A 14,046-nucleotide genomic window follows, 5' to 3' on the forward strand; every position below is an offset into this window, starting at 1 on the left:
GCTTTGCCAAACTGGAGCGCATCAGACCTACGTGCTACTGCCCGAGAGACAGAGCCGCCCAATGGCAGTGGGAACGCCACCGCGCACCCGGGGACGGAACCTCGTGCTGTAGGTACCTACGGTGCGGCACTGTGCTCTGCGCCGAGAAGAGTACAGTAGTATGTACAGTACGTATCAACGCCAACGAAATGGCACCCCGAGATACTTTGGCCTTTGTCGGACCCCTAAAAAGGGGGCCCAGTATTTACTGCCTAGTAGCACTATCAGTAAACAGGGTCAGCAGCCCGTTGGAACAAGCCATCCGTGGGCGCTCCGACCCGGGAACGTCCGGCGCCGGCTGGTCGGGAGAGAGCCAGGACAGGATGGCAGGGCGCCAGCCAGCCGGCCGGTGGTTGTCCGAGGGAGTTGGGGCTTTGCAGCCGACGTCACCGCGTCTTCTTCTGCTGACAAGATGATGCCCTGCGGCATGCGGTTTCGTTTCTTGTTTTTTCCCCCGTTGTTGTGCCCTCCCCCGACCGTCTAGATGCTGCCTCCAGACGGGAGGTGCCACGCATGCAAAACCTTGGGGGCAGCTCCGACTGGATTTCAAGATGAAGCTGGAGGATGTTGAGACGGCAGCGCGGCGACCAACATGATCAGGCAGGCGTCAAGAGGCATCAACTCTGCCACCACGACAAAAAGTGCTTGGACGGTCAACGGTCCACGTACGTATAACAAACAACAATACGAGGACACGGGCAAAAGCCACGGCGGCAGGGCGCTCGCGACAGGAACAGAACAGGGACAAAAAAAAAAGACGAAATGCTGAAATGACGCCCACCCGTTTGCACCCGCGCGCGCGAGAGAGCGCCCCGGCCAGGGCTGGAGCACTTCAAAAGAGCAGGACGACGAGGAAGAGGTAAAGCACCAGGTCGGTACTTACATGCCCGCGCCGTACAGTGCAGCGCCAGCGTCCAGCAGAGACAGCAGCCAGCCCATCGTCGTCGGTCGCTGATAAGGACCAAAAATGCTCAGCCCAGCCCAGGCTTCCTGCCGCACCCGCTGATTGGCCCGATACGGACGGCAGTTGGCGGCTGAGTCAGGCAGGCACGCCGCGCCGCTGACTGGCTGGATTCGTGCGTGGCGTCCGTCCAGGCTGCTGCTTTTGGCCCTGCGCCTGCCCGTGGGTGGTGCCGCCACTTGCTCTGCTGCTGGCGCTGGCGCTGGCGCTGGTGCGTGCTGGGTTGCGCAGGTCGGACTAAGAGGAACTGAATCCATTATCTGGCGGCATTGGTCAACCTGCCGGATAGGCGCCCGGCCAATCATCATCGCTCATTCCTTGATATGGGACGGGGCAAGCTTGTGTCAAGTACCGCTGACTTGACGGGCCGTACCTGGGCAAGACCTGGCTGGAGCTGCTCTTCAATGAGAGTGCCACTGACCAGACCGTTGTCGCAGCTTGGCAGGGCGGCATCAATCAATTGAGTTGCTCCTAGTAATGTAGTAACAAACACTACTGGTAGCAGATGGGGGGGCCCTGGGCATCTGCCATCGCATCAAACTGCCAAATCGTCCATTGTTGCCGCCAAGGGCACGGCACGCACCGTACGTATGAAGTTACCCCTATTGTCTCCCCCACGCGAGCGGCCTCCGATCTCGTCGACGACGACGACGATGATGATGATGATCCTGACGGACGTCGGCGTTGCCCTCCCGAGGCGCCGAAGCGTTGCCGGAGAGAGAAGACAAGCTTGCCAATGCGAGAGCATTGTGCTCTTTCGCGCGGAATTGATCACCCTCCTCATTCATCCATCGCCCATCAGCCCATCAGCTTTGCGGCATCATGGGCATCGAAAATGCCCTCGTTGGTGGTGAAAAGCTCTCGCACGCACACACCGACACACCCACGTGCAATTGTCCGGGGGAGGGCCGTCGGAACGGTCCACAGCCCAAGCGGCCGGGCACGTCCATACGGACGTAGTAACTACTAAACTGATCCCTTGTTCTCAATCCTTCCGGGAAAAAGTCGTGTCCCTCTCCTTCGGCGGGCACGCGACTCATCACCCCGAGCCCCTGCCCCGGGCCTTATCAGCGTGCATCGCCCGCCCCTTTGCAAATCCCCAGTGGTCATCCATCCATCTCCTGCCACTCACCCTCGCGTGGGGCCTCCAGGGGACTTGGGCCGGACCACATGCCCACCCAAAAGGGGGTCTCCGATGAACCGGACTCCCGATGGCGTGGGACCCGGCCGGCGGGGAGATCGCGGCGCGTAGCCAGATCCACACCCCGAGCGGGAGAGCGCTCTCTGCCTCGTGTGCCTGACTGCCTTGACCGCACCCAACCCACTGCGTCATTGCGTCGGGTGCGCACCAAGTGACAAGTAACAAGTCAACGTGGTGTTGGGGGTGACACGCTCCGTCCTGTCACTATCCGCCCGCATGAGATACGCACGATACACTTGCAGGCGCCCCAGATAGAGTTGCCGTCGAGATCTGGGGAACCGCGGCGCCGCATCCAACCACCCGGAGCCCCGGGTCGCTCCACACGTCACGTACATGGGACACATAATGTTATATCAACGTCACTCTCATCATCTCGTTACGTACTTCGTACCGACGCTCGCGCCACGGCACATTCCGTCCTGCGCCCTGCATCTCGCTCTAGACAATCTTGATTGTCCGCTCGCGCCACCTGTCGGGCGTGCCTATGGTAAACTGTACACAGCTGTCCTTGCCGGACTCATGCTCAAAGCAAAACAATGCAACAGACATGCCGATGGGGGTATCTTGGTGCGCCGAATCCTGCCACTGCAAATGCAAACCCAGTCGAGTCCCCCCCTGTGCCCTGCGATGGCGCTTCCCTCGCCTCTCCGATTACACTCTGTGAGCTTTCTGCTTGCGAGCCCCTTGCGAGACACTCCACTTGCGTCCCCTTTGCATCCCCCCTGCGTCTGCCCCTTCAGATTATGCACAGCCTGCCCGTCTGCTCCTCGCGGCTAATCTCGTACGTCAAGATGTCGTGGTTGCGGTAGTGGAGCATCAGCCGGTACCGACGGTGCGGGCCGCGCATCTGGCTCTCGCTGCCATCGCCAGACTTGCCCTCGGCGCCGGAGCCCGGCACAGGGCCTACCGCCATGCCGTGCAGTGGCCGCATCGTCTTCCGGTGCACCTTCTCGTCCGACTTGCGCGGGAGCACCCACTCCACCCGGAATCCGTGCCGTAGCTCCCCAGACCGCCATTGCTCCGGACGCTTCAGCTTTGTCGGCGTGAGGAGCAGCACCCGTCCCACCGGCGATGCCACAACCACCAGCGACAGCTCCCGCAAGTGCGCCACCATGCTGAGCCTGTTCGTCGCGTGGAACATGGTTCTAGCCGTCCTAGGCGATATTGGACCGGTGCTGAGTGTCTCAGGGCAGAAGACCGCGAGCTCGCACCGCGGCCGCTTCTGGCCCGCCCAATGCGCTACGTTGCGCAGCTCCACTTCCTTCTCGTGAAGGCGGAGGAGGCGATGTCGCTTGCCAAACGACCGCCTGAGCGTCTCAGCCCCCTCCCTATTCTCGTTCCTCGGGTCGACGCGCGCAAAAAGCTGCATGAGGCCCCTGTGGTCCGCGGGCGCCGCGTATGCCTCGCCGGTGTGCGGAAAGTACACCATGTCGAGGCTCAAGGTCGACGATTGCTCCTCGCCCTCCCACTCCGTCTTGGTTCTGCGTCTGGCAGACACCCCTGAAGCGCTTCCGTGGCTCGTGTGATGTCCAAGCATCGTCTTATGAAAGCTTGGGAGGAGCATGTTGGCGCCATCAGGCGATCCGAGGAGTGCCATCAACGAGGTCCCCAGGCCACCGCTGCCGGGCACTGACCCTGGAGCCACATTTGCCGTGCCAAAATACAAGACATCATCGCTCCCCAGCGAGAGGTCCCATGGAAGCGGGTTGACCTCGTCTGCGGAGTCATATTCGACCTCATCCTCGTCCTCGTCCTCGTCTTCGTCCTCTTCTTCGTCGAGGTTTCCCGAACCCGAGCTGTTGTTGCCGTCGTTGTCGTTGCCGGCTCCGTCATTGCCTATGGTATTAGCGGTACCTTCTCCCACTTCGCTGCTGGCCTCGGCCCCCGACTCTTCCGAGCTGCTTAGTTCTGCTTGCTGCGGCTCGGGCGCTAGGGCCACCGGCACGGCACCTGGCACCATGAATGCTGGTAGCGGGATGGGGTCGGGGAACACGGGATGAGTGGGCACGGGGCCGGCTGGCTGGGACGGGATGGGTACGCAAGGGTTATCCGGCACGCATTCTAGGCATCTCTCGATATTCAAGGCCACCTGTGGTGCCTCGATCGCCTGCGAGGCAGTGATGCCAAGCAGTTGCTCAAACGACTCAACTCTGAGAAATTCGGCTGTAGTGAGCGGCAAAACTCCCCAGCCTCTAAAGGAGTGGCGGAATTAGTAACTCGTGCGACTGCGTCGGCCAGTGAGGTGTTTAAGGGCATACCTAGAAGGAGACGGCCAGGCCTCGGACCTCCGAGACGTCATGCTGGGAGCGGGAGCCAGACGCAAAGCGGCCTGGTTCGGCTTCCAGATGTGAGCCAACCAGACGCCGCCCTTGATATCCATGGCGCAAATGAGTTCGGCAAAGCCCTTCTTGTCATCGACAAAGGCAATGTTTGGAATATTATCTGCCATCCTGCCCAGCCTCACCACAATCCGCCAGTTCCGCGCGCGTTGGCGGACGTGAGACTCGATCATGTCGCATGGGTTGCTGGCCTTGCACTTGGAGCACCTGTCGGCGCCCTCGTTGGCCCGTTTCCGAGATGCAGCAAGGGCGGGCGCAAAGACAGTGACCTCGCACTTGTTGGAGCTGGCTGCGATGAGGCGAGATTCCTGGTGGACAGCGAGCCCCCAGGCCGACTTGCCAACGTTCTCGTGGAAGAATGGCGCCGGGGGGTTTTGCTTCTGAGGGCGGTCGAGGACGCAGTCGGCAATATCCTTTGTGTAGTAGGCGATAATGTCCCCATCGTCATAGCTGGCGACAACAATCTCCTCCCTGCCGAGCATACCGACAATCATGTGGTTCATGGTATGGGGGTCGGCAGGGTCTTGGTAGCCGCCGACCAAGCTGCCAAGCGGGCTCTGTGGCGGCACAAGCTTGATCCCTGGGTCGCGGGGGATGGTCTGTTTGGGTATGCCCCGGGGCACGTAGACAAAGATTTGGCCCTGGTACGCAACAAAGTAAAGCTACGGATGACGCGTCAGCTTGTGAGCCCAACCCCGTCGAGCTGGGAGGGAGGTGCCTGGAAGCCGGGCAAGCGTACGTTGTACAAGTGTGAAAGGGCAGTGAGGTTGTTCCGATAGTGCTGCATCGTCGGGACACGAGCGTACAAGTCTCCCACAGCGCCGGCTGTTACGTCGGGCTCGAAAGTAAACCAGTTGGGCGGCAGCGGGGCAAGCGAAGCATCATCGGATTGTTCCTGTTCATCCCGCTCCCGAATCACGTCGCTCGCACCGCGGCCAAACTGGGAGAGCAGGTCAGCGACAGGGAAATGGTGAGAGGCGAGTGAGTTGTGATTTACCCGGTCGTTTGCTGTCTGTGAGTAGCACGTGCCGACCGACACAGCGTCAAAGGGACGGTCGTCTTTCGCGGCATGGGCCGAGCTGGCGACTACCTCGTCTGGCTGGTCCATGGCCGCAGCGCAGGAGAGAGGCTCGCCACGATGGGATCGGGCTGCGTGGACATGTAAAATGTGTGAAGCGGAGAGGAGGGGTGGACAGCGGTGGGGGGAGGATGAGGATGGCGATGGATGCTGGTCTGCCGCTTCGGCGACGTGTTTAATGGATGCTCGTTTGCTACATGAGCAGCGCTGGGCGAGGTGGAAGAGGTCCTGGTTGTCGGGTGGCGAGCGGGATGGAGGCGGGAGGTGGTGGTGTATCGTGGGTTCAAGGTTGGGTTTGGCGTTGTTGCGGGCTGAAGCTTCCGTCACGTTGGAGCTTCGCTCGGCGCTGGGGAGGGACCAAGTGCAGTGGGCGCAGTGGCAGCAGTGGGCGAGGCCCGGCCGGGTGAGGTCGAGTCACTCCAGCGAGGCGAGGTGGGGTGCTCGGGGTGCTTGGGGTGCCGCCGCCACCTTGCCGCGCAGTGACACAAGCGTTACGCAGGGTCGGTCGTGGTCGTTGTTTGCAAGGTACGTACCCTGCCGGGGCGTTATCGATAAAGCTGCCGGTGCCCCGAGCCGGCCCCCCACCATGGCGCTCACACGCCCGGCAGTGGTGCCCATGTGGCAGGCAAGCAAGCAGGCCGCTCCCTGCGAGGCGAGCCCTCGATATCCATGGGAGTGGATGTCTACTGTCTCTTCATCTGTTCAGTGCCCGGGAACCCCTTCCCCGGCCCTTGATGTCAAGTTCAATTTGTCTTCATTTACGGAGTACCTTCCAGTTGTATTTGCCATGTCCACGTCACAATATGTACTTCGTACCTCCGCCAGCAACCCGGCCGCGGCAGGCGGGGCCAGGCGTTCTTGCCCGTCCGTCCCTTTGTTGCAGATGCAGGGTGGGGCGAACTGCTGCTGCGTGGCCGCTGCGTGGCCGCTGCGTGGCTGCCGGCAGTGCAAACTGTCTCACTTTCTCCATCCTCAGTCTCTCAAGCGTCTCCCTTGTTGGGCGGCACACATCGACAACGAGACACACGCCTTTTTTGTCCAAGACATCATCACCTCGGGCATCAAGCGCTCCTCCGCTCACCAATCCGGACTTTGTACGATGTACACGCAACGCACAGACGCACGTACTCGTACAAACTTGCAAAACAAAGGCTGAACTCTCATCATCTCGTCGTCAAACTACTCCAGACTTCCCTTACACGGACTAGTACATCGTTCGGCCGTCGGGCACTTCACGCCCTCCTCATGTGCTCCAGCATGTCCTTGAGCCGAAAGTCGAGCACCGGCGTCGCCCAGTCGTCGGCCACGAGCCCGTACGTCTCCGTCTCGTTGCCCGCCGGCTTCCTCGCGTTGAGCGCCCAGTATCCAAAGTCGGCGTCCACCTCGCGCAGGAACCGCCACAGGTGCTGCCAGTAATGCGCATCGCCAACCGACGGCCGCCCCGGCGCCCCGAGCTCGCCCACCCAGACGGGCGCGACCTGGCTCGACAGCAGGTAGCCCCAGTTGCGCTCCATGGCCCTCGCAAACGACGCGTACGTGCGCTGCTGGAACCGTCCGTCCACGCTGCCCCATCCCGACCACTTATACACGTGCGCCGAATACACGAGCCGCTCGCTCACGTCGAGCCGCACCGGCCGCGTCCGCGCCCCCGACACGTCGTTGGCCGACTCGGTGCCCTCGACCACGATCAGCCAGTCCGGCCTCATCCGCAGCAGCCGGTTCCCGCACCGCTCCGCCGCCGTTGCCCACTTGGCCCACGGCATCGTTCCCCAGAGCCCGCGCACCTCGTTGCGCAGGTCCGCCCCGATGACGAGCGGGTTGTTGACGAAGCGAGCCATGACGTCCTCCCAGTTCTCGATCCACTCGTCCTCGGTCTGCCGCACCCGGCACAGCGGCCCGAGGTGGTCGTTGGCCCAGCCCGCGTCGCACGGGTCCACGCCGCAGCACCACGTAGCGCTCGTGATGTGGTTGTTGACGATGACGGCCAACCCGGCCTCGGTCAGCGCCTCCACTACCGCCTCCAAGACGTCCATGGCCCGCCGCCCCGCCAGGTCCGGGTTCGCCGCCACCAGATCCGCGTCGATGCGCGGGTTGGCCCGCACCGTCTCGTCCGCGTACGGCAGTCGCACGCTGTTGAAGCCCAGCTTCTTGATCGTCTGTGCAATCTCGGCCCGGTGCCGCACGTCCAGCCCGCCTGCCACGAACAGCTCGTCGCTAGCCCCGTACCAATTTACTGACGAGAGCCTGAAGCGCCGGCCCGCGGCGTCCACGATATACCGGCCCTTGGTCCGCAGTGGCAGCTCGTAGTCGGCCACGAGCGTCCGGTTCAGCGGCGTTGGCAGAGGCTGGAGCGCGAAGCGCTGCGACTCCGGGTCGGGAACCCACGGCGCATCGAAGCCCTTTTCTCTCCTCCAAGTATACGCGGCCAAGGTTCCCAGCACCGCCGCCAGCATCAGGAGGAACATGCCGCAAGGCGAGCGCCTCAGCCTCAGAGCGCGGCGCGAAGACCGTAGCAGTCCCCGTAGCGGACGCCGTCGTTTTTGCTTGAGCCACGCGGGAGCGTCGAACCTGGACTCGAGCTCCCGCGGTGTTGTTGTGGCCGCTGATTCTGACGCCGGAGACAGGGGCATCGCGTCGTCGGTAAACGTGCCGTCGATGAGATTGCCATGGCCATAGCTTTCGCTCTGTCCCGCGGCTTTGGGCTGTCGGTGTCCGTCGTCGCGACTGTCCGGCGCCCCGGCGATGAAGCCTCCCGGCGACTGTGATGTCTGGTCCATGATGCACTCTTTCTCCGTTTTCTCTGCCGCCTCTGCGACGTCAATCCTCCTCTTAATATAGGAATTACTCCTCGTCCGGCCTCGCCTATTCGGCTGGCCGCTTCGTGGTGCCTTGGTCGCCCTCAGCGAAGCCCGTGGGTCGTAGCGCGCCCCAAGCACGAGCTACCACCACCACCACGTCTGGAGCGGCAAACGGGCACACGACACCAATGGCCTGCGCAGCCAGTCGAGCGTCGTCGTCGGCGAGAATGAGTGTAGGACTGCAGAGCCCCGGGATCGTCGATTGGGTGTTGTATATTCGCCTGGCACACCAGCGCGCACAGCCGCTCGTCGATTTTCAGTGTTTCAGATGCAGATGCCGGCCGTTCCGTGTCTCTGCGACAGCTGCGACGCCGCGATACAGCGAGTTAGAGGGCGGCGCAATCACGACGAGCAATGCAGGACTCGAGCGGGCAGCAGGCGTCCTGACATAAATAGTCGAGCGAACGAGCGCAGCCGGCGACGTCGCAGCCTGCAACCGATGGCAAAGGCGTAGAAGCAAACGTCAACGTGTTCGCTATGGGTGCAGTTCGTGGCCGCAAGCAGCAGCAGGAATGTCGATACGGATGCCTGGGAGACGACCAAACGACGCCCTTGTGGCCCTCCTCCTTCGCGCAGGCAGCGAGCCGCCGGCGACTTTTTAAACGGCCACACACACACCTACTCTTGCTGGCACGCTCCGACGCTGCCGAGCATCGCCATGCCTGGTGTGGGAGAAAAAGGAACCCAACCCCCTCCTCCTCCCTGCTGGATGCGCCCGCGAAGCATCTGTGGGTGCAACGCCCGCCCAAGTTAGTTGCGACACACACTCGTCACTCACTCCCGGCTCGGGGCGCTCGGCAGCTAGAGTACGAGCGCGGCGCGCGCGACAATCCTAATGGATGGCTGCCGGACCTTGGCGCTGCGCCGGCTCAGGGCGATTGACTGCCCACAAGCTCCTGGCCCTTTCAAGTCACGTCAGGTCAGGTCAGGCCAGGTCACATCACCGACGGCAGACTTCCGGCGCCATCTTCAGTGCGCGGCCGTCTTGCGAAGCTCCAGCCTTCAACTTGAAGTCTATTGATTGTCCTTGGTTGCTTACGTAGTAGCCAGGCGGCAATCCTCCCCGCAGAGCTGGCGGCCCTGGCGCGCGCCGAGTCTGTTCCCCCCCCCCCCCCCCCCCCCCCCCCCCTTCCCCCACCCGTAGTTAATAGGTGTTCTGCGTCGCGTGTCCCCAGAATGCGTCCTCCTGGCCTTCTTGGCTTCCAGGTTCTGTTCCCGAGCAGGCTCCCGCCATGCGAAACCGTGGTTCGGCGGATCTTGCTGCTGCTGCTGCTGCCTTTCGAGAACGCGCGTCCGGCTCTCGGCGCAGGGCACCGCACCGCACCGCATCGCACCGCACATGTCGAAACCCTTCCTTCTCCCCCCTGTGAGCCCCATCGCCATGAATTCTGCCAGGGGCGCGCAGGCGAGCGACGGCACGACGAGTTGGGCCAGCAGGTCGCTCACTGCTCGCGCGAGCGCTAGCATCTCACTACCGTCTGTGGCGTGAGCCCCTTCCGCAGCTTCCGCAGCTTCCGGCGGAGAACACCCCCTGGCGGGAGCGGCAACAACACGAGGGCAACGACACGCTTCAGGCCCACACCTTCGCCATTGTTTCTCATCGGCCTTTTGTCACGTCCGTTTGTCCAAGTTGGTGCGAGACACAGTACAGTTCTTATACTGCCTATAGACCCGCTTCATAGTCGTAGTCGCGTCGTCCTTGACCGACCATGCTCATTTGTACATGAGGTACGTAATACGTGGTACATACACACGGGCCGAGTCCGCCAACCCCTAGTCCACCCAAGAGAAAATAAAACCGTAAACGACCGTGACGCCGCGCTGTCCATAAAATTCGCAATTCGACACCATGCTGTGGCAGGTTGCTGCCTCGATGCGTCTCCCAGCGAATGGGGTATAATGAGGAGCCGGCGAGGTGTCATTGACCACGCCGGCCAGTTGTGACAGACTGCTGCTCCGTCCAAAGCAGGGGGGGCCTGGGTCGATGCAATGCGTGGCGCCCGGGGGCGCTCATGCTGAATGTCCGTTTTTGTAGTGGAAATTCATGCATCTCTCATCCTGTGCCCGCCTTCAATGTTCGTGCAGTGTCTGCGTAGGTATCGTCCGCCGCTTCCAGACGCCCCTCTAGATCCGGTTCATGCCCAATGGGTTCATGTCCTCGTACCCATCGGGCCGCGCAAAGGTTTGCTTCGGATCCCAAGCTGGGGTTTGCGCCTGCGGCGGCCGCGGGCTCGAGTAAGACCTCGCGGGAGCGTGATATCGGGCCGTCTGTCCAAAGTAATCCGGAGTCCGTCGCCCCGAGGTCGGCGATTTCACTGGAGAAAGTGGTGTTACCACAGCGCTGGAATCTCTTGAGAGCATCTCGTACGAACGTGTATCTTTCTTGACCTCATACCGGGCGTCCACCGACACAAACTCTTTCTTGTTGCGGTTTGTGAGGGATGGGATCAGCTCGAACCAGCCAGTGACCATCGACCACCGGCCGAGAAGGAAGAGAAGCCAGATGCCGTTCAGCTGCCAGCTAGTTAGCATCGCCACGTCACTGCAACTGGCAGGCGTGAGCAGTCGTGGACTTACCGCGAGGAGGAGCAGAACGGCCGACACGGTCGCCTCGTTCACAACCAGCGACTTGGCTTCTTCCAAGCACTGATGCTTGTCTCCCGATGCTCCGATGAGACATAAGACCCAATCCTTGCCGACACGCGGATCCGAAGTCACCGACTGGACAATGTTGTCTTGGAAGACGAAGACGACCGAGAAGAAGATGACGTCGGCGATGATGATCAAGACGATGGCGAGGCCGCGCCACTGTAGGGCGATGACGCGCTTCACTCGGCGATATGCCTGGCGCGGAGACATGGTACGCACACTGTTGCTGTAGGCTGGCAGGCTCGAGCCCTCGGTCGAAGCCGAATTGTCCGACAAGGAGGCCAGATAGACCTTGATGCAGTAGCCGAAGGTGGCAAAGGTGAGGATAACTGTTGCTCCGGCGAAAATGAGGAGCGGGATCCAGAGGTCTGCCAGGCTGTTCTTGTGGTTAATGTGGCAGGTCGCTCCAAATCGGAACGAGACGCCGCTGAAGACAAGGGCGAGAATGATGCCGAGAATGGGGACGCCCCAACCCGCCGCTTGCGCGAAGATCATGAAGTTGCGACCGACGAGAACCTGCCAGCAGATCTGGAGATGCAGAGAGAGGGACCGAAGAAACGCCCACATGACGCCACACCATCCTCCCAGCAGAAGAAAGGTTCCCGACGCGCCGCACACCTTGCTGGTGTGCATACTGTGCGGCGTGATCCTATCGTAGCATTGGTCCGGCTGGGCGGCGAGCGGAATGACAAAGCCGAGCTGTGTTTGGCATCAGCCTCTGCCCGGGTCCTCACCGGCAGAAGGGGCGGAAGACCTACATTCATCAACAGCACTCCAAACGTGAAACAGACACTGAGGTAGTGGCGATTCGTCTTGTCTACGGGCAAAACCGCCCACGAGGCAAGCAGCAGAACGCAGCATATCGCGCTCACAGCTGCCACCCAGTTGGCAACGACCGTCATCGTGTTGAAGCTGTCCGGGTAGACCCAGTCCGCCATGGGGCATGGCAGGCAACATTTTTTGTCAGGGGGAATGGTTTGGCACAGCCGCCCGTCCACGTCTGCGTGCTATTAGTACCATGATGAGCCTCTTCTGCACCAAGGCGACAACTTACAGCCTCCCTTGGCACTGAAGAGCTCCGCATCCCAGAAAGGGGGAGGGCATAAATTGACTCCGGTGAGATTGACCATGTTGGCTGGCTGTGTTTGGCTGAAATTCGAGTATTAAAGGAAAATGAATTATTCTGTCAGGTAGCTGCGTGTCGTTCTATTGTGATGGCGGTGAAAAGCCAAGAAGATTAAGGAGAGTTGGTGACCCGGTAACAAGGTCGAAGGCAGTCAGGCGAGTCGAGTCCAGCCCAGTTGGGGCGTCGCTTATACGTCGGTGTGAATAGTTCCGAAGACCAGGACTCGTATCAGATCTGTGGGATTCCCATTTCCAGTAGAGCGCTGGTGCAATGCGTGTCGGGGCGACGGCGAGTTGTGGACGTGAGTGAGGTCGAGGCGAGTTACCACGGCATGGCGGGGCCAACCATGACCGAGCCGAGTATAAGGGAAGATGTGTCTGGAAGGTGACCAGGTACGGAGTCGGAAAGGAGTAGGGCAACACAAAGGAAGACTTGCATGTACAATTAGGATATGGCAGCGGCGGAAACGGCTCACGAGGCAAGAGGCGAGCATCGGAGGGTGGGCGAGCGGGCCATAAAGTACTCGACATAGGGACGGCGACGGGAGAGTTAGACACGAGCGAGGCGTGTCCCGTCAGTGTGGGCGGACCCCCCCCCCCCCCCTGTCGGCCATGATCACCTCTCTCGGGTCTTGCAAGGACGAGGCGCGGGATGGCTGGCTCTGTTGAGCCAAGTGGTGGTAGCACTCCATCGAGCCAGGAGGACTAAGGCGCCGCCAGGGTCGGCCGCGGGCTCTGGACGTTGCGTGTGGACGACAAGAAGGTCTGCATCGGCGGGCCATGGCGGCGCGGACAGGGACCCCTGGGCACCACCAGCCGTTAGCATGGCACGGCGGGCAGTCGACGGGGGCGCAGGGACCGCTCGTGTTCCTGTTGCTAGCCCGGCCTGGCCTGGCGAGCCTGGCCTGGGTCGGGTGCCTCTGCCAGTCGACACGGCGCTGGGCCTCCACTGTGGAAATTTTCACTTGGCTCCGCGCTAGGGGCCACCAGTTAGTGCTGCCATCCAGGCACACGGCTCCGCGACAGGCCAGAGGGCACGAGAGGGTGTCGTGGGCGCGGCGCTGAGGGGCCCCCTGGCGCGACCCGGGACTCGACTCAAGGGGTGATGGCCCAGCGAGACTGCCTGGGGGTGGGGGTCTGCAAAGGCAGAGGAGGGGGGGGGTGAGCAGTTGGCGGGTGCGGACTGAAGCCGGGGGAGATGGGCAGCCCAAGATGATGAAGCGGCGTCGACCAGGGCGGGGGCCGCCGCGTGGTTGGAGAATCACTGATCGCCGTCGAGAGTCCGGCTGGCCGGTGACGACTTATTCGAGGATATGCGAACAGGCCTGGAGAAGGGGCCGAGCCAGTAATTCGACTTTGGACACTGACAGTTGGGACCCGGGCTCCATGCCTATCGATGTTGCAACGATGGGCCTGTGCCTGGAGACCGTGACAGATGCACACCAACATGGGCGAAAACCGAGTGGTCCCGTCCTTCCGCATCGCGCACCGGCTCGGACACAGCCTTGGCTGTTGCTGGCGACGTCGAGGCGAGGCATGGCGATTCGCCACAGCGCGCGAGTCGGTGATGCATGTTTCCCTGCCTCGTGCATCGCACGTTGGGAGCTGGAAAGAAGAAAAACCGAGGTGGCGGCGACAAGGTCAACTCGTGGCGAGCCGGGACTGTGGCGGCGGGGGGAGGGGTTGGGTGACGACTGACGACGGGACCGACGCGACGCAGCGCAGCAGACGGGACCTAGGCGGAGGAGAGAAGCAGACAGGCCCGTCTGGGGGCGTCGAGGTTGCCGTCCCTGACC

The 14,046-nt window shown here is 61.9% G+C and overlaps 3 protein-coding genes across 3 annotated transcripts; all 3 read right to left on the reverse strand.

Annotated features, from left to right (window-relative positions):
- Window positions 1-2,937: 2,937 nt before the first annotated feature.
- PLICBS_002433 (uncharacterized protein) lies at window positions 2,938-5,648 on the reverse strand (the record flags this gene model as incomplete). Its single annotated transcript, XM_018322099.2, has 4 exons — window positions 2,938-4,393; window positions 4,460-5,202; window positions 5,280-5,480; window positions 5,538-5,648. 4 exons carry the CDS (start codon window positions 5,646-5,648, stop codon window positions 2,938-2,940), a joined length of 2,511 nt encoding a protein of 836 aa, XP_018179579.2.
- A 1,202-nt stretch (window positions 5,649-6,850) lies between these two features.
- On the reverse strand, window positions 6,851-8,395 carry PLICBS_002434 (uncharacterized protein; the record flags this gene model as incomplete). Its single annotated transcript, XM_018322101.1, has 1 exon — window positions 6,851-8,395. One exon carries the CDS (start codon window positions 8,393-8,395, stop codon window positions 6,851-6,853), a length of 1,545 nt encoding a protein of 514 aa, XP_018179581.1.
- A 2,205-nt stretch (window positions 8,396-10,600) lies between these two features.
- Window positions 10,601-12,255, reverse strand: PLICBS_002435 (uncharacterized protein; the record flags this gene model as incomplete). Its single annotated transcript, XM_065600017.1, has 4 exons — window positions 10,601-10,990; window positions 11,054-11,824; window positions 11,884-12,125; window positions 12,180-12,255. 4 exons carry the CDS (start codon window positions 12,253-12,255, stop codon window positions 10,601-10,603), a joined length of 1,479 nt encoding a protein of 492 aa, XP_065456089.1.
- Between the last annotated feature and the right edge of the window lie 1,791 nt (window positions 12,256-14,046).

The sequence above is a fragment of the Purpureocillium lilacinum genome (assembly GCF_023168085.1).
Source record: "Purpureocillium lilacinum CBS 284.36 DNA, scaffold_2, whole genome shotgun sequence".
NCBI lineage: Eukaryota > Fungi > Ascomycota > Sordariomycetes > Hypocreales > Ophiocordycipitaceae > Purpureocillium > Purpureocillium lilacinum.